The 27,925-nt window shown below is 50.1% G+C and overlaps 1 protein-coding gene across 3 annotated transcripts in view; it reads right to left on the bottom strand.

Moving 5' to 3' along the window:
• Nucleotides 1-281: 281 nt before the first annotated feature.
• HIP1 (huntingtin interacting protein 1) overlaps nt 282-27,925 on the bottom strand; it is a 134,194-nt gene continuing 106,550 nt past the window's right edge. For 2 of the 3 annotated variants that reach the window (XM_040261244.1, XM_040261261.1), the window contains exons 10-32: nt 25,246-25,321; nt 25,023-25,163; nt 24,178-24,278; nt 23,536-23,608; nt 22,593-22,776; nt 21,997-22,085; nt 21,507-21,623; nt 19,911-20,012; nt 19,329-19,472; nt 18,759-18,894; nt 16,513-16,599; nt 16,204-16,311; nt 15,982-16,118; nt 13,188-13,298; nt 11,898-11,956; nt 11,260-11,353; nt 8,951-9,051; nt 8,565-8,670; nt 7,248-7,371; nt 6,736-6,797; nt 4,819-4,927; nt 4,020-4,101; nt 282-3,692 (exon numbers count right to left, since the gene is read on the bottom strand). In XM_040261244.1, the coding sequence (XP_040117178.1) occupies nt 4,049-4,101; nt 4,819-4,927; nt 6,736-6,797; nt 7,248-7,371; nt 8,565-8,670; nt 8,951-9,051; nt 11,260-11,353; nt 11,898-11,956; nt 13,188-13,298; nt 15,982-16,118; nt 16,204-16,311; nt 16,513-16,599; nt 18,759-18,894; nt 19,329-19,472; nt 19,911-20,012; nt 21,507-21,623; nt 21,997-22,085; nt 22,593-22,776; nt 23,536-23,608; nt 24,178-24,278; nt 25,023-25,163; nt 25,246-25,321 (2,314 nt within the window). In that variant the 3' untranslated portion in view covers nt 282-3,692; nt 4,020-4,048. The remainder of the gene's footprint in view (nt 3,693-4,019; nt 4,102-4,818; nt 4,928-6,735; nt 6,798-7,247; nt 7,372-8,564; nt 8,671-8,950; nt 9,052-11,259; nt 11,354-11,897; nt 11,957-13,187; nt 13,299-15,981; nt 16,119-16,203; nt 16,312-16,512; nt 16,600-18,758; nt 18,895-19,328; nt 19,473-19,910; nt 20,013-21,506; nt 21,624-21,996; nt 22,086-22,592; nt 22,777-23,535; nt 23,609-24,177; nt 24,279-25,022; nt 25,164-25,245; nt 25,322-27,925) is intronic. The other variant, XM_040261254.1, reaches the window with a different exon arrangement.

Here is a 27,925-nt window from a genome sequence, read left to right on the forward strand (position 1 = left end):
TAACCACTAAAGCCTATGTCCTCTAGAGCCTGTGCTCTGCAACCAGAAGCTGCTGCATTGAGAAGCCTGAGCACTGCAATTAGAGAAGAGCCCCTGCTCGCTGTAACTGGAGAAAGCACACGGGCAGCAATAAAGACCCAGCAGAGCCAATAAATAAATAAAGGAGCAAAGGAAATGTGATAGTTGTATGCTTCAGTGAACCTTGGGATATGAATGGAGGCTTTTCATTGGAATTCCAGATCTCAAAACCAATTTGGTTGATCAGTTATCAGTACTCTCCATTGCCAGGTTGAAATATTTATTGAAAAATTGAAAACACAGATGCAATGTATTATACAAAGAAAAGTCTTAATACCCATAATAAAAGTACTGCTGGAAGGAAACAAAGCCAGTGGCTACCTGCCCTGGGAAGGTAGGCACTCAGTGAAAAATGAAATTCATTTGTAGGAACTATTCTAACGGAAAACTGGGGGGAAAAGGTTAAAAACAGAAGAAAAACAAACCCAACCCCACCCCTGCAAACCGAAACGTGGAAGAGTTTGTTGCAAGTTTGAGACAAGTGTGTTATCACCAGGATTCTCCGAACCCTCCTCGGTCTGTCCCCGTGAGTAGCAATCAGCTTAATTTAGGGCCTTCAAACCTGAGGTAGTCGAGGGTCACCTGAAAGACGAAACCTACTCTCAGAATCGGACCCAACGATGCTTGACCAATTGTCTCGTGTTGCTTTGGCTCCTGGGGTAAGAGACTGAGTCACCACTGTGGGCTGTTGATCCCGTTTGGTCTGGACCTGGGAGTCGTGAGCAGCAGGCAGCTGGCCCGGTTTGCTGAGTTGACGGCTGGCAGGCCCGAGGTGGCGGTTTTCTTTGCGACAGGCAGTGTGGTCTCTGGAGGACTGAGGATGGCAGAGAGAGGGCAAAGCCGGTCTAGGTGGAAGGCCAATGCCAAGACTGAAGGCTTTCATTGGTGGGAAGGATTTCCAGAGACGTGGAAAGGTGGTAGAAGGTAGCAAGAAACTTCACCACTCATTAAAGACCAAGGTAAGTGGAGCCAGGAGACCCCTCTAGACTAAGGAGCTGGCCAAGAAGCAGGCACCAGCCAGGTGTGAGCTCAGAACCAGCTCCTTAGCAGGAGGCAGAAGCAAATCAACCGGACTGACACGTGCTTGTGACCCCCATGGTACCCAGTGTAAAACCTGTCGTCCGCCTTGGCAGCTCAGACACTTCCAAGAAAGGATGCTCTGGGCAGTGGTTCTTCCAGCCACTGGGTTAGGGACTCAAAATCAGGTGGGATCCCAGGGATCCTCCCATGTGCAGCAGAATTAGCGAACAATCTAAATTCGAGTCTCACTTAAACTCCGTGCTCAGATACAGATTTAACCCCACAAAAGCAGGTCTTTTTTTTTTTTCCTTATCAGGTACGCTCATATCCTAACTCTAGAGATGAGAGACACGGTGTTACACAATTAAGATAATGGATATAGCGCTATTTCGACCTCTTGTCAGCCCTATGCCATTTCTTTGTTGTCCTGCCTTGCTGTGACCCACTTATACTGACCCATGAGACTCCAGTCACGAATGATACTCAGTGACTAAGACTGTGAGGTTCATTTTTAGCCCTAGGATGTGATTAATGGTTTAATCAAGGTGTTTCACACCCAGAATAACACGCTTGTTTTTAGAACAGCCAAAGTACGACATTTTGATTTTAGCTGGAGAACGGGCTAGCTTCTAAGTGATTATGAAAGTAATTATACCAATTCTGACATATATTTCTTCATGGGAGACTGAACTAGCCTGTGTTCCTGTTTAAGTAATTCCATAATTGTTTTATTACTCTGGAAAAGCTCATGCAAGTTTTAAAAATTACTGTGGCTTCTTTTTAGAGGGAGGGTCATTTAGAGAAGCCTAATTTGGCTCAATACACTAGATTTTTTCCCCCTTGGTAATTTGAAGCACAATCACCTGAATGGCTGGGATGCTGGAAGCAAGGACCAGCCACCTTTGGAAATGCTGACCCATGCTGAGAACACACCAATCGGCTTAACTGGTACAGCGGGGCGAAGGATGCTACATACACATCATTCCATCTGAGCCTTGGATGGAAAAATATCCATAGCTGAGCACAAAGAAGCAGTCAACGTAAGACTGGTCAGTTTCTACGGCTGCTGCCTCTTTAGCCCAGTTTGGAGAGCACACATCTGAGTCTCATAATCTGAGCTAATGGGAGGCAGCTCTTCGAGTGCCTGAGAAAACGCAGAGAGAGGGAGTTGATGGTGGGTAGGGAGGAAGGAGAGTGGATTCACAGTGATCAAACAGGGGTCTCACAACCTGTCACGTAGCCACACTCAGCTACGGTCCTTGGGGACAGGTCCTGGGACGTGCTTGTTGGCTACAATCTATGAGCTGCTACAGATAAAGGAAGGAAGACATCGTCTGTCCAAGATGGGAAGGTCACTTAAATGCCGGGGTCCATCTGGAGGTGAAGAAGTGCTGGCGAGCTGCCTGACTCCAGGACACTGTTCACGCTCCTCCTTCTCATTCATCCTCCTCCTTCATTCTGTCTGCAAGGCAGCGAGGGCCCAGAACGTGTGGTTGGAAGGGGTCGGAGCCAGAGGTCCCCTCCCCCCTCTGGTTTTCCCTGACCCAGATTCTCTTGAGTTCTTGCTTCGAGATCCAAACTGGTAACAGACCAGATCTTGACCTTGTTTCTGCCTCTTAAAGACAGATGTCCCAGGGCAGCGATGCACGCCTTGCCATAGTCACACCTGAAATCTCAGTTGCTGCCAGCATTTTTTTTTTGTAGGTTGTGATTGCTGCTGCTGCTGACGGAGGTTTGTCATAAATATTCAAGGTACCAAAGCAAGCCCAGGGTTCTTTCCTGTTGGGAGCTGGCCTGATCTTCTGGGTCTATTGATTAGGTAGAACATGGAACTATCTCCTTGAGATTCAAGAGGATGCCAAGGCAGAAAGGGATTGGAAACCCCTCACATGTTCCCCCCTTAGGGCCCTACCTGTGTCTGAAGGGAGGTGCCAACTTGAGGGACCATGGCACATTCCTTTGGGGGCGGGGGGGGCAGGAAACGTGGCAACTCTCACCGGCTGGGTTCAAGCATGGGGTAAAGGTTTTTCAGCCCAGTCACAGGGAGTTTCTAAGATGGGAGGGACTCCTGAAGACCTGGGCTGTGGGCATCCTTCCTCTCCCTCTCTCTGTCATCCCCTTCCCTTGTGAAGGCGGGCAGAGGCTTTCGGCTGGGCTCCAGCTTTAGAAGGCAAGGCACTCGCTCTCCTTCCGCTCGACCCCGGGGAGTGGCCTCGGTGGACCCACACTCGCTCAGCAGGACACTCGGCTCGGGGGCTGGCGGGGAGCACCATGGCGAAGCCTGGTCAGCACCGTCGCTGTGAGCTGCTGTGGTTAGGGGGCCTGCAATAGCCCAGGGCTTCAGGGGCGATCCCCTGGGAGAGTTGGCTATGTGAGTAGAACTTGCGGGGGGGGAGAAAAAAACAACCCAGCCAACCACCATAAGCAGTGGGAATCCACGGAACTGCCAAAAGAGGGGACACAGCCTTGGCATTCTCTGCCAGGACACGTCTGCTCCACTTCCGACTCTGTGCAGACTCAGGGTCGGGTCCCAGTTTGGAATCCATCAGCCCTCCGGTGCTCACAAGTTTGTGCAAATGATGAAACGGAAAAGACTGAAAGGAAGACAGGAGAGAAAAGGTGTGAGATCCTTCCTCTACAGCTCAGCAGCAGCAGCGCCCCCACCCCCCACCAACAAGGACATCAGATGTTTGGGGGTAAAGCAGGACTTTCCAGGAAGGAGGTCCCCTCTGTTGGGGTGGCCCTAGTCCCCCCTCCTCTGGGGGAGGGGCTGTGACAGAACCCAGATCACAGGCTGGAACACAGAGGGTGTCCCCGTGGAAGGGATCTCTGGAAGGCCTGGGTGGGCCTGGGGTGGACCCCCAGGGTCTGGCCCGTGACTGGGGGCAGAGCGCGCACATCGATGGACAGCAAGGATTTACACTCTGACACGTGGGGCATCAGTGTGACTCTATTCCTTTTCGGCTTTCGCTTCTTGCAGTGTAGATGGTGGTGCTTCGGTTCCTAAAAGACAAGTTACTTCTGTTTCACAGTGTTTTTACACGCATGCATTCATCTAACTAACAACCCCGGCTGCCAGGTTGGGCTCTAAAACATGGGATCCTTAACTGCATCTCCCGGGTCAAGTGTCCAGGGAGGCATCTGTGGTGGGTTCCCAGAGCCGGCAAGCCCAACAAGAATCACGATCCTCAGTTGATCAAGTTGGCCTCTTTGGACGTGTAGAAAAGCAGTCCGCCCAGATTCAGGGTGACCGGGAGTTCCCGGGCTGGCGGGCCAAACCTTCCTCCACGCCACCCTATTTCTAGCTCCTGACCCCTTTCAGTTTCTTGCCGTGGCTACCCATCACTGGTTCTAGGCAGCCGGAAGCTTGGAACCCACTAATCCTGTCTGCTGGGGTCTTCACCATTCACTGTTCATCCATTCACTACTCAACTGGATGCTGGCCCAGAACAAAACTCCTGGGGGAGAAAACCAGGTTAACTGAGCCTGAAAGGCAACAGTGGTGAGTGCCCGACCACTGGTCAACATTTAGGTCTTGAAAGGTGACTACAAAAACTTTCTGTTCACCACGGTCTACCCCAGTTCGGGGCTCTCAGGCCATTCAACACTAGAGAGAAGGGAGGAGGGAGAAGTTCCTGGGTCAGCTTTCCTGGAGGGGGAAGGCCCTCATCACATCCTCCCAGCAACCCCATGGGCTGTGCAGTCCTCGGCCAGGCTCACCTTCCTCCCAGCCCTCGGCGACCCCAGCCAGCTCATAGTGCTTTTTCCGAAGCTCTCCCAGTTTCTGACGCTCCTTCTGCAGTTCATTTTCCAGCTCCAGCACCCTAACCTGTGGGGAAAATTGGCCTTTTCTCTGAGCAGGGACCCGAGAATGGTCTCACGTTGACTAATCCTTTTCCTCTGTGGTCTGGGACTTCTTCTTCTGTGTTATGCATGCTGTTTCCATAGCTCAACCAGTCCTCAGTTTCACCCTTGTCTCCGCTCTGATTTCTCCACCCTCTGGTTCATCCATCTATCCCCGGGTCTTTCTCACTGGGATCCTCTGTTGAAAATGATGCTTTACGACCAATGCTTAAATGAGAGAAGAGCTTATCTCATATTCCTCTGATAAATCACTAACTAAAAACATACTGAATGTGTGTGAAAGTTGCTCAGTCATGTCCGACTCTTTGCGAACCCATGAACTGTAGCCTGCCATACTCCTCTGTCTGTGGAATTTTCCAGGCAAGATTACTGGAGTGGGTTGCCATTTCCTCCTCCAGGGGATCTTCCTGGCCTAGGGATCGAACCTACGACTCCAGGTCCCCTGCACTGCAGGCGGATTCTTTACTGGTGAGCCACCCTCAGCTATTAAATAAGAAATCTTGCCATTTGCAACAAACGGATGGATCTAGAAGGTCTTATAAGTGATATAAGTCAGCTAGAGAAAGAAAAACACTGTATAATGCTTTCTTATATGAGGTATCTGAAAAATAAAACAACATGAAAAGAGACTCACAGATACAGAGAACAGAGGTTGCAAGAAAGAAGGGGGGGGCGGAAATAAGTGAAGGTATTAAGAGGTACAAACCTCCAGTTATAAAATAAATAAGTCATAGGGATGCAATATAGAGCATAAGGAATATGGTCAATATTATTGTAATAACTTGTATGGAGACAAATAGTTACTAGACTTAGGTTGATCATTTCATGGTAAATGCAAACAAACATCAAATCACTGTGTATACACCTGAAACTAACATAACATTGTTCATCAACTCAATAAATAACAACAGAAAGAAATGGGGGTGGGGGGAGAAGGACAAACTCTAGTGTTAAGTCTATCTGTATGATATATTCTAATCCAGTTACAACCCGTCTTTCAATCCCCGTTCCCTGTAAGTCCAGGAAGAAACAAAATACAATGGTTCTGGTCTTTCTGAGGTGTTGGTATAACTTAGCATTATTACTGTGCAGGAAAAGGTACACTCTCACTAAAGGAAGGGTTGGTTCTTGGTTATTCCTTCTCATTAACTTTAGGAATGTTTTTTTTTAATTGGAGTATAATTGTTTTACAATGTTTATTAGTTTCTGCTGCACAATGAAGTGAATCAGCTACCCCCAATCCTACTCCATTAGGTCATCATAGAGCCCTGAGCTGAGCTCCCTGTGTTATACAGCAGCTTCCCACTAGCTATTAAATTTACACATGGCAGTGTATATATACGGGCTTCCCTGGAGGCTCAGCAGTAAGGAATTCTCCTGCCAATGCAGGAGACACGGGTTCGATCCCTGGGTTGGGAAGAGCCCCTGGAGAAGGAAATGGCAACCCACTCCAGTATTCCTGCCTGGAGAAACCCATGGACAGAGGAGCCTGGTGGGTTACAGTCCATGGAGTCGCAAAGAGCCGGGCACGACTTAGCAACTAAACAACAAGTGTATATATGTCAATGCTACACGCCCAAGATTCTGATCTTTTCTAATCACCTATCTCCACCTCCACTGTTTTCTTCCAGCATCATTTATGTTCATTCTTGGGGTGATATGTATATCTGTATTCATTTCTCCCACAAGTCTCTGACTTCTCCCCATGGAAATAATATTTGGGGTCAATGTCATAGGCAATAGTCTGATTAAACTTACTGATGGAGTTCCTACCTGGGAATCCATCTCTTGCCGTTTGATCTGGGTCAGCGTAATGCTTGAGAAGTCCATGCTGTCTGTAAGAATGGGAAAAGAAGGGTCTTGTTGAATGATACTTCAGCTGCCATTTACTTGAGAAGTGGCCGATGCCAATGTTCTGCTGAAGTGCTTGGTTTGTCACTTACCAACAGATGTGTGGATGTAAGTAATGGGGTAGAGTAGAAGGAAGACAGAGTAACCAGGACTGGAACCGCCTCCCCCTCCCCAATGGACAATCAGGCCTGGGGGGTCATTTCTCTGAGTTCAGAGGAATGACTCAATGGAAAAACTAGCTAAGGCCTGTCCATATAGTGCTATAAATAGCATGCCCATGGGGTATCTCAACTTACAAGAAAATAAGTTGGAATATACAAAGACGAAAAACTAGAGAGAATTTGGAAGCCAGCCTTTGGGAAATTGGGACGGTGGAGAAGAATGTACCCACCCACACACGACGAAGAAGAAAGGCGCGGCTTCTGAAAGCCTACCTGTGTCCTCGATCTGTGATTTGCCGGAAATAGTTGAGGCCACAACCTCAGCAGTGGCCTGGTTTACGGCCCGAGAAGCCTGCAGCAGCTGAGCCAGGTTTGGGCTGTTCTTATCAGCTTTCACCTGCCAGAACCAAGCAGATTTAGGGTCACACAACAGTCAACTGATGGCTCTTGACAAATATATGGGCTCTGCTGTGGCCACCCATGAACTTCTCAAAACTCACACCCTATGGGGGTCAACTGCTGGCATCACTCTCTAGCATTAAAAATCATTTCTGGCTTATTTGCCTGGTGGCCTTGAACTCTATCAGTTTTTGAAAAATTTATGTTTAATCAGGAGATAATTACAATATTGTGACGCTTTCTGCCATACGTCAACATGAATCAGCCATAGGCATACACGTGGCTGTAGACCTTAAAACCGCCCTCCCACCTCTCTCCCCAGCCCAGCTCTCTAGGCTGTCACCGAACACTGGCTTTGGGTCCCCCGTGTCATACAGCAGATTCCCACTGGCTTTCATATGTGGCAATGCATGTGTTTCAGTGCTACTCTCTCAAATCATCCCATCTTCTCTCTCCCCTCTATTTTGATAAAGTGTTCCAGCTGTGAAACCCAATCTGGGCCCATTAACAAGGACAGTCAAAGAACACTCCCCAGGGAACTATACACCCCGTGGAAGGATGTTGGTGATGAGCTTTGTGTTGGGATTAATTGGAGCAATGGTTCGAATCTGGAGCCTTTTGAAGAGAGGCAGACACTGGTTGTGGAACCTCAGAGCCAGGCCAGGGAACCAGCTGCCTGGGCCAGCGTTGTGCTTATTGGAGTGCCCCTTGAAGGTATGATTGCTCGGGGGTAGGCATGGCTGGACCCTTAAAGGCCATTTGTAATAAAAGGGAGGAAACCAAGAGGAGTGCATGTGGAGAGCTGGGCAGAGGGGCTCCCTGCTGAACAAAGGCTTTTAGGAGACCCCTGGAGGCAGAATTTTAATTTGAGACTCAACCTACCTGGATGCTGGATAAACCTTCTGTTGTTGGGGCCAGCGCCAGGGTTCGAGTTTCTAACCTAGCCAGACCTTACAGTGCCCTGGGGCAACTGTTTCCAACCTGTTTGGCGCCAGGGACAGGTTTCGTGGTAGACAATTTTTCCATGGACCAGGGTTGGGGTGGGGGGTGGTGGCTTCAGGGATGTTTCAAGCTCATTACGTTTATTGTGCACTTTATTATTATGACATCAGCTCCACCTCAGATCATCAGGAATTCGATCTGGATGCTGGGGACCCCTCTCCCTCGTGGAGAGCCCATCACAGATCCTACCTTGGAGGCGGCTACAAGCTGGGCGGTGCTAGCAGCAATTTCACGTGAACACACCATGAGCTCCTCGAACTTCCCTCGGCCTTGCACCACCGTATCAGCTGCGTCTCTTGAGAGTCAGGAGACCAGACGGGTTATAAAACTGACAGCTGTAACCCCTCTGTTCTCACTGAGACTTCCATCACCTTGGCAGACCGGGAACCCAGACTGCCTGCCCTACTCCTGTGATGCCCCAGGAGACCCAGATTCCTTTTTAAACTTTCAGTTCTATTAACATCCTTATCAGCAATCCATTTCTAGGGGCCAGATTTTTCCCCTCAGTTGTTCCCTGGGGTGGATCACTGGAATGGGAGTGAAGGTGAGGAGCCCTGCGTCGGACAGATACTTACACCAGGACAGTGGCTCCCCAGCCCACAGCTTTGGCAGCTGAGATAAGTCCTTCCGTCCATCGAGAATTCTTGGCATAAAATTCTTTAGGGGATGCTGTACCCTGGGGAAGAGAAAAATAATAATAGCGAACTTTTATTGTATGCCAACTACCTCCCAAGTACTTTTTATATGTATTAGCCCATGCAATCTTCACAGTAACTCTGAGTGGGGGGTGGACATTATTATTCCCATTTTACAGATGAGAAAGCCAAGATTCAGAGAGGCAAAAATACTTTTTCTTAGGATACGCAGAAAATAAACGGAAACAAATCCTAGGCTTTTCTGACTCCAAAGCTGACAGCATTTCCCTTACATCCCAACATCTCTAACTTGTACATATAAGAAAATATATTTTGGGCCTTCCCTTGTGGTCCAGTGGTTAAGACTTCGCCTTCCAATGCACGGCGTGCAGGTTCAAACCCTGCTTGTGGAGCTAAGACCCCACATGCCTTGTGGCCAGAAAACCAAAACTTAAAACGGAAGCAATGTTGTAACAAATTCAATAAAGACTTCGTAAGTGGTCCACATCAAAAGAAAAGAAAATATACTATTCATATGTACATACAAATAACTTATTTCAGGGTGTCTAGTTGCTCTCTGTCATTTGCCAGAAGAGGACAGTGAGTACACAGGGTTTCCCTGGTGGTCCAGTGGCTAAGATTCCATGCTCCCAATGCAAGGGGCCCAGGTTCGATCCCCAGTCGGAGAACTAGATCCCACATGCTGCAACTAAGACCCAACGCAACCACGTGAATACATATTAAAAACAAAATTATTCCTGAGGGGTTGGAGGAGTGGGAATTCGAGGAAGGCAGTCAAAGGTGCTAGGGATGTAATATACATGATAAATATAGTGAACATATAGCTATGTGTTATGTATGAAAGCTACTAAATCAGAGCTTCCCTGGTGGCTCAGATGGTAAAGAAACTGCCTGCAATACAGGAGACCTGGGTTTGATCCCTGGATGGGGACGATCCCTTGGAGAAGATCCCCTGAATACTGGCAACCCATTATTGTATTCATGCCTGGAAAATCCAATGGACAGAGGAGCATGGCAGGCTACAGTCCATAGGGTGGCCAAGAGTCGCACACGACTGAGTGACTAACACTTTCACTTTACTTTCAAGAATAGATCCTAACAGTTCTCATCACAAGGAAAAAAAAGTTTTTTTCAGTTTCTCTCATTTTGCATCTATAAGAGATGATGGCTGTTCACTAAACTTCCTGTGATAATCACTTTATATGTGTAAGTCAACCAATTACTCTGTACACCTTAAATTTACACAGCATCATATATCAATCAGGAATATATGATTGATATGGATATATGATTGATATGGAAGATCCCCTGGAGTAGGAAATGGCAACCCACTCCAGTATTCTTGCCTAGAAAATCCCATGAACAGAGGAGCCTGGCAGGCACACAGTCCATGCGGCCATAAAGAGTCAGACACAGCTGAGCCCGCACACACACAAAATCACCTCTCAGACTGACCAAAAGCACTACCAAAGCAGAGGCGGCTTCGTTCCTTACAGGATGTTTCTAGGCTCATAACCCACTCCCTGGACCAGTCTCCTGAGCAGCAGCTGCACACGGGGATATTAGAAAGGAAAAGAGGGTGATGATGCCAGCAAAGGAATGAGAAACTTGAAGGAATGCTGTCAACAAGTGACGGAGGGAGTCTGATTGCATCACCCAGGAAACTGCTGCTAGAAAGACAGGGCAAGGACCTCCCTGGTGGGATCCAGTGATTAGGACTCCGAGCTTCCACTGCAGGGGGCTGCAGGTTCGATCTCTGGCCAGGGAACTAAACCCATTTGCCATGCTGCACAGCCAAAAATGAGAGAGAGAGAGGCATGGCAGAGCCTACAGTGGAAAGTTGGCACCAGGTTGGTGCTTCTGACTTGCCCAGTTTCTAAAGTCCTCACTTCCTCCTCTGGGGGCTCGGACGTGCAATGCACCGTGAATTTCCCTGGGAGGTTCCAGTGACATCGGTTGGGGTGAATGAGCCTGCTGCTGGAGGCTCTGGCTCACTGCCCACAGGGGACCTGGCTGTGCCCCAGCTTCTTTCCATGGCATTTGCTGACGTCCATGGGAGTGGCAACTGTACCCTCGGGTGGACACACATGGGTGGACACACATAGCTGGACGGCACACACCAAGACCTAGCTGAAGGTGTAGGGAGTAGACTCAGCCTCTCAGCAATCTGGGATTCAGTAACCAGTGTAACAACGCTTGCTCTGCCCAGGGCCCTCACCCATGCCTACCCGGCCACTCTCCACTATCTCTCTCTGCAGCTCCTTCGAAGCCAGGACCAGGATCTGAATGGCCTGCATAAGGCTGGTACAGGAACCAAGGATTCTGCAAAAGAGCAAGAACAACAACAAAATCGTCAAGGGTGCAAAACAGAGATCCACGACAATGCCGAAGACTGTTTTCGTTTTCTGGCCTAAAGAGAGGCAGACCTGGGATGGGCAAGAAGGTAGGGAATATTCTGGAGGTGAAGCCCTGAAGGAAAGGTGTGTGAGAGAGGAGACTGGAATGGGGATCGTCTCCATAAAGAACAGAACAGTGGTGACTCTTGGGCTTCCTTTCCCCTGTAATGCAATAGTGGTATCGTGGTATTAATGACAACACTGATACTGGGACTTCCCTGGTGGTCCAGTGGTTAAGACTCCGCACTGTCAATGCAGGGGACGCGGGTTTGATCTCTGGTCCAGAAACTAGGATCCCACATGCCAAGGGGTGTGATATGGCCAAAAAATAATCATCATACTGATACTGACAATTCCATAGACTCGGCTGTTCCCTGTGGCAGCTTAATGTTCTACTCTAACTGGTATGAGCCGAGGCAGGGCAAGATGGATCCTCATCACCCAGGTGCCACCACACCACTCAAACTGACCTTTCATTCACCTCCAATTTGACTCCTGTGTCTCCAGCTCGGGATTTGCTGAGCATCTCCTATTCAAAAAAAAGCAAGGTTTCCAAATACATCGCAGAGACTGAGAACCCACTGGCGTCCTGTTACATCTTGGGTCCAACTTCCCGCAGATGCCGAGAAACCTAGCAGTGCCCACCCATGTTCTCGTGAGGGGCAGGAAAACAACTCAGAGCTCAAAACTACTCAGTGGGAGGCAGCTGGTGCGACCTATGTATGGCCTGTGAGTGTCTTAACATCCTGGTGCTGGGCTGATGAGCCCAGAATTCTGAGAAGTATGGTACCATGCCAACAGGGGCAGCTGCACCAGGTCCTTGAGGCAGGTCCTCCTACCAAAGCGGATGGCCTGAGTCTTCCATCAAAGGACCTGTCCAAGGTACCAGCTCAGCTTTTCTTAGACAACAGCTACTGTCGATTTACTGAGCACCTGGACCCAAGACACCTGTGCGTTATCGCACTGAACTGTTTATGACAGCAGTCCCCAACCTTTTTTGGCACCAGGGATTGATTTTGTGGAAGATAATTTTTCCATTGACCAGCAGTGGGGGGGTGGTTTCAGGATGATTCAAGGGCACTACATTTATTGTGCACTTAATTTCTAATCTAATGCCGCTGCTGATCTGATAGGAGGTACCTGACTGTGGCCCGGAGGTGGGGGACCCCTGCTTCCTCCCTCTGAGGAAGGATTGAGTGTCATCACCATCACATAGAGACGGAATCTGAATCTCAGCGAGGTTAACGTAACTTATTGGACATCACACAACTAGCGAGTGATCAGTCTGGAACTTGAGGTTGGATGGCCTGACACCAAAGTATGGGATCCTTACAGAAACTGCTCATCTTCCCTCGGCTAGAACTTTCTATTTTCTGTTTCTCAGAGATCCCAGGGGGTTTGGGTTTGTTTTGTAGCGGGCTTTGCAGAGAAGGGGGCTTTCCTGGTGGAAGTAAAGAATGACAGTAAGAATCTGCCTGCAATGCAGGAGACCTGGGTTTGATCCCTAGGTCAGAAAAATCCCCTGGAAAAGGGAATGGCTATCCACTCCAGTATTCTTGCCTGGAGAATCCCATGGACAGAGGATCCTGGTGGGCTATAGTCCATGGGGTCGTAAAGAGTCAGACATGACAGAGGTGACTTAGCATGCATGCACATGGGGACTCTGCAGAGAATGACTGAGATATACCCAATGGGCAATGCTGCAGACGGGTAGCAGTTGCAAAGCATCACTTTAGGCGATCTCGCAGACACTCCCATACCTCTATTCTGGCCGTAGCGGCTTCGATGGCTGCAGAAGTGGCAGCCATCTCCTTGTCCACCAGGTCCCCCAGCTCCTCCTGCTTGATGTCCAGGCCTCTGGGCAGGAGATCCTGTGAGCAGCATCATGAACGCTGAGACCACCCTCAGACTTCCTCTATCCTCCCACAGCAGACCAGTAAACCTCACATGACAGAAGGTATGAGGGCCCCACCATGTAACACTTCTGCAAGCCAGGGAGGGGCTTGTCTGGAATTCTCTCTACCGTGTGAGCTCTGCAACTCCACACTCCTCCCACCTCTATGCTCACTCAGCACCCACCTCCTTCCAAAAAAAAGGTAATCTCCACTGACCCCCACCAAGCCACTCAGTTGTAGCTGCTCAGACCCTGACCCCACCCAAAGTAGCATTGATTGAATTTGCTGCTTGGGATGTACTTCAAAAACATCTTCAAATAGGGATGATGTCTTCCAACCAGACAGTCTATCCCTTATTTAACTTTGCTTCCAGGGCAATCATACGAGGCAGTTACTACTTCTGTCCTACAGATGGGAAGCCAAGGCTCAGGTCAAATATCTTGACCACAGTAACTGCTAACAGATGCAGAAGCAGGGATCTAAACTCTGGTCTGATGGCAAAGCCTGTGATCTTGAGAAATAGTAAGTGTTATACACACAAGAGTATAAAATAGATATGAGTGGGTCAAGAATATGATGACCCATGTTATCCAGCACCCAAACTTAAGGAAGAGCTTAAGAAACATCCTTAATACTTTGAAATCTCCTATATATCCTGCCCTGATTCCATCTGCCTTCCTTCCTACTTTCCACTTAAAGACAAACAATTCAGAAGAATACTTACCGTGTCTTTTTTTTTTTTGGTTTGTTTTTAAAATCCCTATGAATGTATCTTTAAACAACATAATATTGAGTCTGCATGTTTTGGAGAAGGAAATGGTAATCCACTCCAATATTCCTGCCTGGAGAATCCCATGAACAGAATAGCCTGGTGGGCTGTAGTCCATGAGGTTGCAAAGAGTTGGATATGGCTGCAAAACTAAAGACTGCATGTTTTGGTCTTTATTTAAAAGGAACCATACTACAAGTGAAAGAGGAGAGTGAAAAAGTTGGCTTAAAGCTCAACATTCAGAAAACTAAGATCATGGCATCTTGTCTCATCACTTCATGGGAAATAGAGGGGGAAACAGTGGCTGACTTTTATTTTTGGGGGCTCCAAAACCACTGCAGATGGTGACTGCAGCCATGAAATTAAGACCCTTACTCCTTGGAAGGAAAGTTATGACCAACCTAGACAGCATATTGAAGAGCAGAGACATTACTTTGTCCACAAAGGTCCATCTAGTCAAGGCTATGGTTTTTCCAGTGGTCATGTATGGATGTGAGAGCTGGACTGTGAAGAAAGCTGAGCGCTGAAGAATTGATGCTTTTGAACTGTGGTGTTGGAGAAAACTCTTGAGAGTCCCTTGGACTGCAAGGAGATCCAACCAGTCCATCCTAAAGGAGATCAGTCCTGGGTGTTCATTGGAAGGACTGATATTAAAGCTGAAACTCCAATATTTTGGCCACCTGATGCGAAAAGCTGACTCATCTGGAAAAGACCCAGATGCTGGGAAAGATTGAGGACAGGAGGAAAAGGGGACGACAGAGGATGAGATGGTTGGATGGCATCACCGACTCAACAGACATGGGTTTGGGTAGACTCCAGGAGTTGGTGATGGACAGGGAGGCCTGGCGTGCTGAGGTTCATGGGATCTCAAAGAGTCGGACACAACTGAGCGACTGAACTGATACTGCAAGTACTTTTCTATGATTTACTCTTTCATTTAGCATTCCGTGTGGGAGATTCATTCTATGACCTAGTAATTCTATTCCTGGGTTTATACAGAAACTCTTACGTGTGTGCATGAGGAGGTATATACAAGAATGATCATAGTATGGGACATCTCTGGAGGGCCAGTGGTTCAGAATCCGCCCGCCAAGGCAGGGGACGCCGGTTTGATCCCTAGTCTGGGAAGATCCCACAGGCTGTGGGGTAACGAAGCCCAGGCACCACAACTACTGAGCCCGTGAGCTCCAATTACTGAGGCCCACGTACCCTAGACCCCATGTTCCAAAACACGAGATGCCACTGCAATGAGAAGCTCACGTACTCCAACTACAGAGTAGCCCCTGCTCGCCAACAAACCCAGTGTGGTCACAAATAAATAATAAATTTTGAAAAAACTTAAAAAAAAAAAAAGTCCTATGACTATGTCACTCTCTAGAAGGAAAGGTTAGCAGCCTCTCATTCACCATAGTCATCCTTCATCCACAGATTTCAGGTTCTTCATCTCAAGGCCCACGTCTCCCCCATGGGAACCTGCCTTCCCCGTGTGATCGCTCTCTTTTTAGCTGTTTTGCTCTCTCTCGTACGCATATTCAATGAATTCAACATCTGCTGGGTGTTAATCACTCAGTGAGTGAATAAATATATTGTCTTCATTTCAGGTGTTACCTGCCCAACCAGATAAAAACCCTTGAAAACAGGAAAGCCGTGCTCATTCGTCTTTGACGCTGCTGAGCACGGTGATGATCACACAGTGGACTCTCCATTAACAGCCAGTGATTTAGGTAGAACTGGAAAGTCAGTCAGGCGGTCGGGTTTTGCAGTCCTCTTACTTTAAATCAAGTTTCAAGTGCAGGAAGAACTGGCTTAGAACATCACTGATTCCCAAGGAAGCCCCCAGCCCTCACTCCAAGAACTACCTTCTGCAGGAATAAATAATACTGATCATACTTCGCTAATGGCCATGATCCTGGTGAGGCAGCTTCTCATGGCTGTGCTGTCGGCATTCTCAAAGATTCTTTCTTCCTCCAGGAAAGACAGATAGGTGAGGGTCTCCTTGCCATACTGCTTACAGGCCTCAATCAGAGCTGCAGAGGCAAGGTGACAGAGGCTTTTCAAAGGTCGCCCTGGCTCCCTGTGCGTTTGGGGCGGCCCCTCCCCTCCGGCACTCACAGTCGGCCGACTCCGGCGGGGCCCTAAGGCAGGAGGCACTGCCGTGAACGATGGTGTCACTGGTCAGGTGGGCCAGGAGTGTTACCGAATGGAGGAGCCCAGTGATATCTGCAGGAGTTGAAAGGGAACTTTCTCAGTCCTGCTGGAGGGGTGTCACTTCTGTCCCTCCTTCCTCCCCACTTTGCAAGAGGGACACACACACTCCTTTTCTGGGGGCAAAGGAACCGATCGTCATCGCTATGTTCCAACGTTTCTGAACGTCACCTGGCTGTTGCTAGCAATATACCCTACTTATCCTTCAGGTCTTACCTTCTGGGCATGCCAGGTACTGGCTCCAGCATTTTTCCAGCTGCTCAATGCAGCTGGAAGTGGAGTTGACCTTGGACAGCAGGTGATCTGTGAGAGGGAAGACAGGGTGAAGTCAGAGCCATAGGCACAGCTCGCTTCATCCGCATTAGTTAATCTGCCTCATGGATGACCCTGGGGCAGGGGGAGGCGTGTTCCACTGCAGGAGCTGCCCTGAGACTGGGGAGGGAGGAGAGATTGTTGGCTATGCTGACATGTGATTCTCTCATTGTAGCTTCAAAGGCTCTGCTTTGGAGTTTATCTGGTCCTTTAGCCAAGAACCACGGCAACCACACCACTGCCTCGTTTCCACCCCTCATTTCCCATCACTGCCAATTGAATCTAACCCCGCCTTCCTGTTAAGTCTTTCAAGGCCCTAGGCATTGGCCTATACAGGAAAAGAATCTTTAAAAAAATATTTATAAAGTATATGTGTAACTGATTCACTCTGCTGTATACCTGAAATTTTGTGTTCAGTCACTAAGTCTTGTCCAACTCTTTGCAACCCCAGGCGCAGCCCGCCAAGTTCCTCTGTCTATAGGATTTTCCAGGCAAGAATACTGGAGTGGATTACCATTTCCTCCTCTAGGGGATCTTCCTGACCCACGGATCAAACCTTTGTTTCTTAACGGTCCCTGCAGTGGCAGATGGGTTCCTTACCACTAGCGCCACCTGGGAAGCCCACACTCAACATTGTTCATCAACTATACTTCAATCAAACAACAAAAAAAGGCTCTTGGATTCTCATTCCTCTTGAGCTCAGAGCCCTGGCTCCGTGGGGCTAATCTACATTCACGCTCTGCCCACAATGCAGTCATTCCCATTGCCGTGCCTTTGTTCTCTGATCCAGAGACTGCATCGCGTAAGAAGTGCAGGCTCCCTGCACAGGTGTTGCAGCCCCTGGTTCTAGCACTACTGGCTGTGTTCTCAGGTCACGTGCACCTGCTTCATCATCCGACAAAGGAGGGATAACGGTGCCATGCCCCAGCGTCACGGGGAGGATCGCTGGACCCAGGCGCGTAACGCACTGAGAGTGGTGCCTTCACACAGCATAGCAAGCACGCGGTAAACGGCAGCTCTTCCTGCTTTCTGGTTTTAATTTGGTTGCGCCGTGCGGGATCTCTGATCTTCATTGCAGCCTGAGGGATCTTTAGTTGCTGCAACTAAGAATGCACACGCCACAACTAAAGATCCCGCATGCCGCAACGTCGGCTGCTTTTATGGGTTATTACTCCCCACTGTTCTTCCTCTCCATGGCTTCACGTTTCTCCTCTTCTTTCAAAACCCAGCTCACACCATCTCCTGAGGAACCCTCCCGCAGCTGCCTGCTCTCCTAGCATTTCTGCAGTCAACAAGGTACCCACGTGTGTTCCTTCCTCTGTAACTGTGGGGTTTCCTTAGAGATGGGTTCCCCGCTGAACAAGATATCCTAGTCCTTCCTGAAATACTTCACCAAATCAAGACCTTTCTAGTTGATACTAAAAACCATCTGTTCCCTCCCTTCTGCCTTGTCCTCAACGGGACCTCTCAGGACTTTGCCGACAAGTTCCCTCTGCTTCAAAGCAAGCTGGAATCTATTCATGGCTATCCACACCTTCCCAGATCCCCCAGGGCCCAGATGCTCTTCTAATGTGTGCCCCATCCTCTCGTGACGGGGGCCCCCTCTGACTCCAACGCATGCCCTGAGGACTCTGGCGGCTGGAGCAGTGGGCCCTTGCTTACGCCCTTGCTGACTCTTGGGGGTGCGCAGGGGGACGGTATCACTTCTGCCCCTCCGTGCTTAAGGAAGATGCCTCCCCGTCTAGATCTGAAGCTCATGGCAGCCGTGTCTGGATTGAGACCACCCTGTCCTCCTTAGAGGCACACAGGGCTGCCTGTCCCTCCATCTCCTGGCATTTAGAAGTGTTTTCAGGCCACAGCACCCAGAAGGCATTTCACAGATGTGATCCACGCAGCAGATATCCCACCTTGTAGGAGGTGGCTGAGGGCGTGGAAAGTCCTACTGACCAGGACACAGGCTGCTGCACTGCCCATTTTACAGCTCCTAGGGGGTGGGGCCTAGGCATCCCCAGGCGATCCTAACACACAGCTGGGCTGGGAGCCTGAGTCAGGGTCACACGGAGTTCAATGCCAATATGAGGATCGCTACAGGAGGGGACGGGGGGGGGGGGGGGGGGAGACACCCAGAAGCCAGGCGAGGGGAGGGGCACCTGCAGATCCAGCGCAGCTCGAGAGAGTGGGCTCCTCAAACAGCCTCAGGGCCTCCTGCACCACCTGCTCTGCAGCCCTCCTCGCCTCGGCCAGAAGCATCTTGTGTTGGTCCTTCTCAAGCTGGCATATAGATTCCTAGAGATGGTGGTCCCAGGAGGTGAGGGTCGGCCACAGACCTCCCTAATGAGCCTCTACCCAGTACCCGCCGGTGACACAGTTGGGATTCCTGGCGCCTTCGCTCAAGCTGCTGCTCATGAGGCCCAAGCCACATGGCTCAGCAGAGAAAAAGCCTTTAACCTTGTCCGTGGGCATGTGCCACCAAGCACAGGAGGCTATGGGGCTGGACCACGGCCGCCCATCCTCCACCCTTGGGAAGAGAGAGCCAGGTTCCTTCTCATCTGCTACATGCAAGGCATCAGAAGTTATGCCTGCCGAGTATTCGCCTTCACCATCTGGCCAAAGGCCCCAAACTTCCTTTCATAGCACCCCCGCCTCCACCAATACCCACAACCCAGTGCCCACGGGTGTGAGGTTGGACTTGGTCTGCCCCAGGAGCACCCGGTACTCGCCTGTGCGCTGGACAGTTTGAGCTGTGTGTACTCCAGCTGCTTCCGAAGAGCGGACAGCTCCTCCTCCCGACAAGCCATGGCGCTCATCAGGCTGTCCCGGTCCTTCTCCAGGTCTGTGATCTGGGCGGTCCACTTTGCCTCTGACTGTGATGGGGATAGAGTGGCCCGGAGGGAGTTGCTGGGAGAATGAAACCGTCCCTTTCCCAGAGATCCAAACCCACCCCCAGGCCACGAGGAATCTGCCACCTGCATCCCCGAGTGTAGACTGATCCTGGATGGGACCAGGTGGGCCACATGCCAGTGGGGACGGATGCTGTGCTAAGTTGCTTCAGTCGTGTCCGACTCTCTGGGACCCCACAGACTGTAGCCCACCAGGCTCCTCTGTCCATGGGATTCTCCAGGCAAGAATACTGGAGTGGGTCGTCACACCCTCTTCCAGGGGATCTTCCCAGCCAGGGATCGAACCTGCCTTCTTGAGTCTCCTATATCTTTTCCTCAGCACCACCTGGGAAGCCCTAGCTGACAGCAACCCCAAAGCCCAAGGGGAAGAGAATGAGCAAGGCAAAGTCAGGCGACACTCACCTGGGCAGAATTTTCCAGGCTGCCTTGGACAATCTGGAGTTCCCGTTTGCTGGTGGCAAGTTCTTGCTTCAAATTCTCTAGTACTTCTGTCTGTTCTTGAGTCTGAAGAAGAAAAACAGGAGTACTATGATCTAGGTGGTGGCTTCAAGGGATAAATATGTGTAAAAAAACTCCCAAGCTATAAATGTAGATTTGTTTAATCTTAGTTCCCTGACCAGGGATCAAACCCATGCCCCCTGCAGAGTGCAGAGTCTTAACCACTGGACTGCCAAGGAAGTCCCTGTATAATTTTTATATAGAAGCAAGAGAGGTCAGAATGAACCAATAATTTTTCTTCCAGTTACAGGAAATGTCAAGGGGGAGCTTTAGGCATAGGGTCCCAAAGAATCAGACATGCTTGAGCAACTGAGCACCACACTCAAACATCATGCTTGCTGCTGCTGCTGCTGCTGCTGCTGTGTCGCGTCAGTCGTGGCCGACTCTGTGCGACCCCACAGATGGAAGCCCACCAGGCTCCTCTGTCCCTGGGATTCTCCAGGCAAGAACACTGGAGTGGGTTGCCATTTCTTTCTCCAATGCAAGAAAGTGAAAAGTGAAAGTGAAGTCGCTCAGTCGTGTCCGACTCTTGGCAACCCCATGGACTGTAGCCTACAAGGCTCCTCCATCCATGGGATTTCCCAGGCAAGAGTACTGGAGTGGGGTGCCATTGCCTTCTCCGGTCATGCTTGAGCCCACAAATAACACTAATTAAAGCAGAACCAGATTTTTAATTCAGGCATTCCAACACCTGGTGGGTATTCTGCTGACTCACTCTATCTCACCATCTTGAAGCAATCCCCCTTCTTTGATTTCTAAGTGGTAATTTTTTCTTCAAAGAGCAGTTTGTGACCCATGAGTAAGAATTCATAGCAAACATTTTTTTTAATGCAATAAACAGAGCCAAAAAATAACCCACATAATAAGGTAAAGTATCGCCCTGTGAAACTTTGATTTTCATTAATTTTTTTTTTTTTTTTTAACTTTTTGGCCATGCCATGCAGTATGTGGGATCGTAGCACCCCGACCAGGGATGGAACACTATATACCCCCTGCACTGGAAGTGCAGAGTCTTAACCACTGGACTGCCAGGGAAGCCCTCCATTAGATGCTGTTTTTACTTTGGGACACAGAGAAGTGTGAAAGCCCCTGCTCCTAAGCGGAAGGCATTCTGTTTTATCCACCTGCCATCTCTTATGCCAACAGGACCTGCCGCCTAATGCCAACTCCACCCCAGGGCATGGCTGCAGACAACTCCTGGCTGTGGGTCTTTGTAAATGCCGATCCTCTCTCCCTGACATCCACCTGCTTCCGCTTCAAAACCTCCTCGAGATTCATCTTAGCTGATGAGCCCCACTCAACTTCAGACCTTTCATCACGTCATGCCCCTAATAGCATACACATGAGTAACCATGTCCTGCGCCCTAGGGCCCCTTGCCACCTTCCCTGCAGATCCGCCTGTGAAGACAAGGCCCTCTATTCTGTGCAGTGCTCAAACCCCCTCCACCTCGGAAGGAGGGCATCCCTCCTCGACTCCCACCCACTTCTCCTTCCACTCACCTTCCGCTGGGCCTGGTCACTGATGCGCTGAAAAGAATCCTCCAGCTCTTTCTTCTCCCGTTCCAAATCCACCTGGGCTTGTCTGGCCACCGACACCTGTTTGGTCACCTCCGCATTCTGCAAGAGAAGAAGGGTGTCTCGAACTGGCTTACCTCCCGCTTAAAGGCTATTACCCTTGTAGAACCAAGGATGGCATTCAGACTGCGAGTGTTCTAAAGATGAACACAGACATCGCTTCCCCACCCAGGGGAAGCTGTTGCCTTCAGATGCTCGACTCTCAAGTATTGCAAAAATGATCAAGATGGGGGCTATCACAAGTAGGGCTGGTACCTAAGGGGGAGCTTGAGATATGACAGCCAGGGAGCTCTGGTTTCCAAGAAGTGGTGGGGACACTGGCCCTGGAGAAGCCATCCAGCCTGGGTCGACATCTCCCCTGGGCAGGGGGCCCTGTGCACGGGGGATGGGGTGCTGGTGGTGGTGAGGGTCCTACCTTCCGCAGCAGGTCGGCGTGGTTCTGCACCAGCTCGTTGTACTTCTCCTTCAGCTTGCTGTAGCGCTGCTCATTGGCTTGGGCTTTCCCTGAATTGTCAAGGACCAAGGTGAGGGGTCTGCACTGGCGGGGCACCCTCTGCTCTTCTGTAAGCCAGAGTCCCTAGAAGACTATCTTGCTTTTCCACAAGCATCTATACCTCCTTCTCCCATAAAAGTCTTACTTAAAATTAAAGTCCTCCAGCATGTCTGCTTTAACAAAGAATCACCTGATTCAAATCTCTCCACTGATTCATGTCCCTTGAGCATTCCACACTTGGCGTTTTAAAGTCAGTGTGACTGGCTGCTACACCACGATTTTTCATAAGCTCTTTCTCTTTTGTCATCCTCTGTCTCCCCATCTCTCTGTTCCCACCAGGGCCCCACAGGGAACTCCAACCCACCCTCCTAACCGCTGATGCTGACGTTCACGACAGCCCCTCTGGACAGATGCAAGGCAGGGACCCTGGTGCCCAGCCTCAGCCTGCATTCCAGGGCTGGCGGGGCACCGCCCTCCCCGACCCCACTCTCACGCCCACGCCAGCGACAGCTCCTCACTCTCGATCTCCGTCAGGCTCCGCTGAGCCTTCTCCGTGTCCTCGCGCTTCTTCTTGAGCTCGTCCAACTCAGCCCGGAGGAACTCGCTCTCGTCGGCCGCCTGCTGCCGCAGGTGCTGCTGCTCGGCCAACTCGGCCTCCAGCTCGCTGGTGCGGCCCTTGAGCTGCAGCACAGCCCGCTGGCTCTGTGGGGAGGGCCCGGGGATGAGCGAGAGTGCGGGATAGGATGAGAGGGTCCTACCTACCACGTCTCCAGTGCCAACTGAATAAACACCTGGGGTTTCCCAACGAGCTCACTCCCAAGGCCTCACAAAGAGAGGTGGTCACTACAAGCCAGCCACCCACCAACAGGGGGTGAGGGCAGGGGAGTTCCGGTCCTGTTAGAGGGGCCTGGGGGCAATGACAGACCAGCTAGAATGAGGAAGGCAAGAACGCTTGCTGCTGCTGCTAAGTCGCTTCAGTCTTGTCCGACTCTGTGCAACCCCACAGACGGCAGCCCATCAGGCTCTGCCGTCCCTGGGAGTCTCCAGGCAAGAGTACTGGAGTGGCTTGCCATTGCCTTCTCTGGAATGCTTGCTGGTCCCAGGTAAAGGATCTGATCAGCCATGAGTAAGCAGCAGATATAGCAAATAAGCGGCAAAGCTACAAGCCAAACCTTCTCATCACCACGTGACAAGAATAGGTATCTCACGGCACAGCTTCATAGCCAGCTGGTGATCGTGATTCTTTCCAAGTATCACAGGGCCCCTGGAGTGTGGCTTAAATGCTGCTCCCAAGGGTAAGTGTACTGGAAATACACAACCTGGTGTATTGGCATTGGGCATTTCTACTAATTAACCCTCCGTTAAGGTGTGGCTCAACAAGAGTGGATGTGAAGAGAATTTACTATTGAAAGCTATCATGTTCCGGTAAAGCCCAGAGGTGGATCCGAGCCCAGCTCATACCTCAGTCTTCATGTTTTCCAGCTGTGCTTTCAGTTCTCTGGTCTCTCCAAACAGCTGATCAATTAACTGATCCCTAGGAAGAGAAGGAGAGCAAGTTTGCTTCCACTGTGCTCCTCTTTCCTTTGAAATGCGAGCTGGGAGACCCGGGGAGGAGGTTAAAAGCCGATGTTCATTTGGGAACAATTCTTTGAAATCCTGTAAGTTAAACTCTAAGACCTGCAGTGTCTCCAGATACTAATCTACCACCCATGGGCCCACAGGTATCTCAGCCTCATTGGCTACTCCTCTAGGATTTTAAAGGGGTCAGTATTCAAAGGTTAGGACTTCCCAGGTGGCTCAGCAGTAAAGAATCCGCCTGCCAATGGGTTCAATCCCTGGGTTAGGAAGATTCCCTGGAGAAAGGAATGGCAGCCCACTCCAGTATTCTTATCTGGAGAATCCCATGGACAGAGGAGCCTGGCAAGCTACAGTTCATGGGGTCGCAAAAGAGTCGGACACGACTTAGCGACTAAACAACAACTCGAAGGTCAAGACGTTTATCTATGAAGCCCGAGAATTCCTCTTCAGTTGGGTGTGGCGAGTGCGCTCTTGGCTTAACACAGCGCCCACACCATCTGCTTTAACCCCGCAGCCCGGACTCACTTCTCGTCCTTGTTCACGCCATTCTGACTGTTGAAATTGAAGGGGTCGCTGCTGGAGGAGCTGCCGAAGATGTCATCGAACTTGCTGTCGAATGAATTCTGCTGCGACCAGAAAGGAGTGAGGACAAGGTTTGAGACCCAGAGGGGTCTGTGTGGGTCTCAACAGCCACAGGTGGGAACAGATGCTTTCTTAATCTGGTTCAAAATCCAAGTACAGCGCCTCCTAGGGACGGCAGGGTGGTGTGATCTGTCTAGCTCGGCGCTCGGGTTACAATGTGGCTGCAGAACTTCTCTGGTGGTCCAGCAGCCAAGACTCTGCTCCCTGTGAAGGGAGCCCCAGTGCAAGGGGGCCGAGGTTTGATCCCTGGTCAGGGAAGCAGATCCCACATGCCTCAACCAAAGATCCCCAATGGCAAACTAAAAAGATCTCGTGTGACATAGCAAAGACCTGGGGGTTTCCCTGGTGGCTCGGTGGTAAAGACTCCACCTGCCAACGCAGGAGACACAGGTTCGATCCCAGGTCTGGAAAGATACCACATGCCTCAGAGCCCGTGTGCTGCAGCTACTGAGCCTGCGTTCCAGAGCTCAAGAACGGCAATTACTGGGCCCATGTGCCCTAGACAGAGAAGCCCCTGGACCACAACGAAGAGTAGCCCCCACTCTTTGAAACGAGAGAAAAGCCTGCACAGACATATATAAATAAAATGTAAAAGAAATTAAAAGAGCCAAGTAAATGAATAAATAAATAAGAAGGTGGCCGAGCTGGGCCATGGTCCTCCCGCCCGCCTCCCTGAACCCGAGGGCGCCCGGAAGGGCTGAGTGAGCTTCCTCTTACGAGGTCCTCACCTGCTGGGAGGCATCCATGCCCATGAGGTCATCCTTCTCTAAGACCGGCTCGCTGTCGGGGGACGACGCCTCGGCTGGGATCACCACCACGGGGCTGACGTGTTCTGACAGGGCGGAGGCCCGCAGGAAATTGGGTGGGTTCTGAAGCGGGAAGACACATTTCTCGAACCCTGCCCGCCTCGAGGCCAGGCCCCTAGGCTCTGCAGTCCCCTGGCACGCTTACCTCTGGCAGTTGAGGAATCTGAATGAGCCGCTTGAAGTACTGCAGGTTGCTGGAGCGGTAGAAGAAATCTTTCAACCTAGGGGTGGAGAGAGGTTGGAGGGCTGCTGGGGGCCTTCACTAGCCCCAAGGAGGGGACAGCCCGCTTTCCTACTGCCTGCCCAGCCCCGGGCACAGGCTGCGAAGGAGACTGCCTCCATGGTACAATGATGACGCTGCCGGGAGACATTATGTACTGCCAGCCCTCACTGATCTGGGGGTGAGCAACGCTGGTGTTGTTTAGTTGTAAGTCGTGGCCGCCTCTTTGTGACTCCATGGACTACAGCCTTCCCAGGTGGCTCAGGGGTAAAGAATCCACTTGCCAGTGTACGAGATGCGGGTTCAATCCCTGGATCCGGAAGATCCTCCGGAGAAGGAAATGACAACCCACTCCAGTATGCTTTCCTGGAAGAATCCCATGGACAGAGCAGATTGGCAGGCTACAGTCCATGGGGTCGCAAAAGAGTCGGACACGACTTAGTGACTAAAACAACAACAAATAATCTTGGATGGATATGGGAATGAAGAAACTCCAATTTTTTCTCATCCTCAAGTCTCCATTTTGTATCTAAGCATGGAAGGCCAAGAGCATCAGACATACTTTCTGAGATGAAAGGGGGTTAGTGATATCAGCCCTTGCTCTGCAGCACCGAATTTTCTCCTGCTCAGCCCAATAAATGAAACGCCTGGGGTCTCAGGACAGCCCATCAGACCCCAAGGTTAGGACTGTCCCTGTGACCTCACTGCTGCTTTCCCCGAATTTGGGGACACCGAGGCCTCAGCAGCTGTGTCTGCGAAAGAGAAGGTGATGCTTTCATTAGCGAGAAGAATGAAGGGAAACTGAATCACCTGACCACACGTCCCCCGCTTTCTGGGCTGGAGCCAACAGTAATAGGCTCTTGCTTTCCTAAGCTACTGGAATTTAACATTCCAGGAAATCGGCCCCAGGGCCTGTCTCCTAGGATTTAATAAGTCATTTTTTATAGCATAAACATACAAGGCTTTTCAAACAATAAGGAACGGGTGGTTAGCACAACTCTGAACTTGCCCTCTGATTGCTACTCAGCAACCAGCAAGAGAAGCCTGGGCTTGGGTTCTGGGGGAGATGCTTTTCCTGCAGTCAAGGATGAAGAAATTAACAAGGAAAACAATCACGCTAGTGTCCTTCCTGGCTCCCTCCTTCCCCTGTCTTTCCTCCATTCCGGTCCCTCTTCTTGGGAAAGCTTAATTGAAAGATGAACTGAACTTGTCATCTCATCACCAATTTTCTTCCCCAAAACGCAGCAGAATCATTTGCCCCTCTGTCAGACAAGCTCTTCCTCTTCTAGACTAGATAGCAGGCTGATTAGTTCCTGAATTGATTCAAACATTGACTAAACACTACAGTCTTAAGGAACTATTATGAATTCAGGTGTTAGAGATACAATTACAGGCAAGACAGTCGAACAAAAATAAGGTCATTCTTAGAACTAGAAAGCTGCTATAATGGAGAAGACAAGGGTGGGTGGGTGGGGAGGTGGGGTGGAACAGATGGGGGGAAAGACCCCACTTAAATAAGGTGGATAGAGACTTCCTTTGTGTGGAGGTGACTGAAGGTGACCTGGATGGAGCTGGCCAGGCTGGAAGAAGAGCATCTTGAGGAGGGGGAATAGCAAGTGTTAAGCCTCTGAGCTCTGGGTATGTTTTAGGAACTGGAAGAGGACCCCACAAAGTACGCCTGAAACACTCTGAGCACTGGACAAGAGGTCAGCAAGGATGGGCAGAGGCCAGATAATGCAAGGACCTTGCAGACCACAGAGAGGGGCTTAGATTTGGTTTTCATCATTATCAGAAGCCACTGAAAGGTTGGGAGCAAGGGGGTTATGTTTTTACAAGGTCATTCTAACTGTTGGATGGGGATGGGATTGCAGGGGACAGGAGCAGAGCACCATGTCCATACTGGAGGGTCCTAGTAGACAGCAAAAGAATCAGACGAGGTGGGAGGCAGAACTAGAGCCAACATCTGTAGATAAGCCAAGTGTCATCTGAACTCGCTAATAGATTAAACGTGGGGAATGAGGAGAATGGTGAGTTCCAGATCTCTCTCTTAAGCAGATGGTGGGCAGTACTTACTGAGATAAAAAAGATCAGGAAGAAAACATTTTTGGAAGAAAGCCTAGAGTTCAGTTTGAGATGTAATTTTAGTGTGAAAATTGAAAGTCACTCAGTCGTGTCCAACTCTTTGGGACCCCATGGACTATTACAGTCCATGGAATTCTCCAGGCCAGAATACTAGAGTGGGTAGCCGTACCCTTCTCCAGGGGATCTTCCCAACCCAGGGATCAAACCCAGGTCTCCTGCATTGCAGGCGGATTCTTAACCAGCTGAGCCACAAAGAAGTCTGAGAATACGGGAGTGGGTAGCCTATCCCTTTTCCAGTAGATCTTCCCGACCGAGGAAGAGAACCAGGGTCTCTTGCATTGCAGGCAGATTCTTTCCCAACTGGGCTATCAGGGAAGCCCAAACTTGGTGTAGAGATGTCAGACAGACCACTGGGGATGTGAGCCTGGCATTCAGAGTTGAGGTCTGGTTGGAGATACATCTCTTGGAGCTGTCAGCACGCACATGGCATGAGACCAGGAGAATTTAGGTAAAGAAAAGGAGA

Source organism: Oryx dammah, unplaced genomic scaffold (assembly GCF_014754425.2).
Source record: "Oryx dammah isolate SB20612 unplaced genomic scaffold, SCBI_Odam_1.1 HiC_scaffold_2, whole genome shotgun sequence".
Classification (NCBI taxonomy): domain Eukaryota; kingdom Metazoa; phylum Chordata; class Mammalia; order Artiodactyla; family Bovidae; genus Oryx; species Oryx dammah.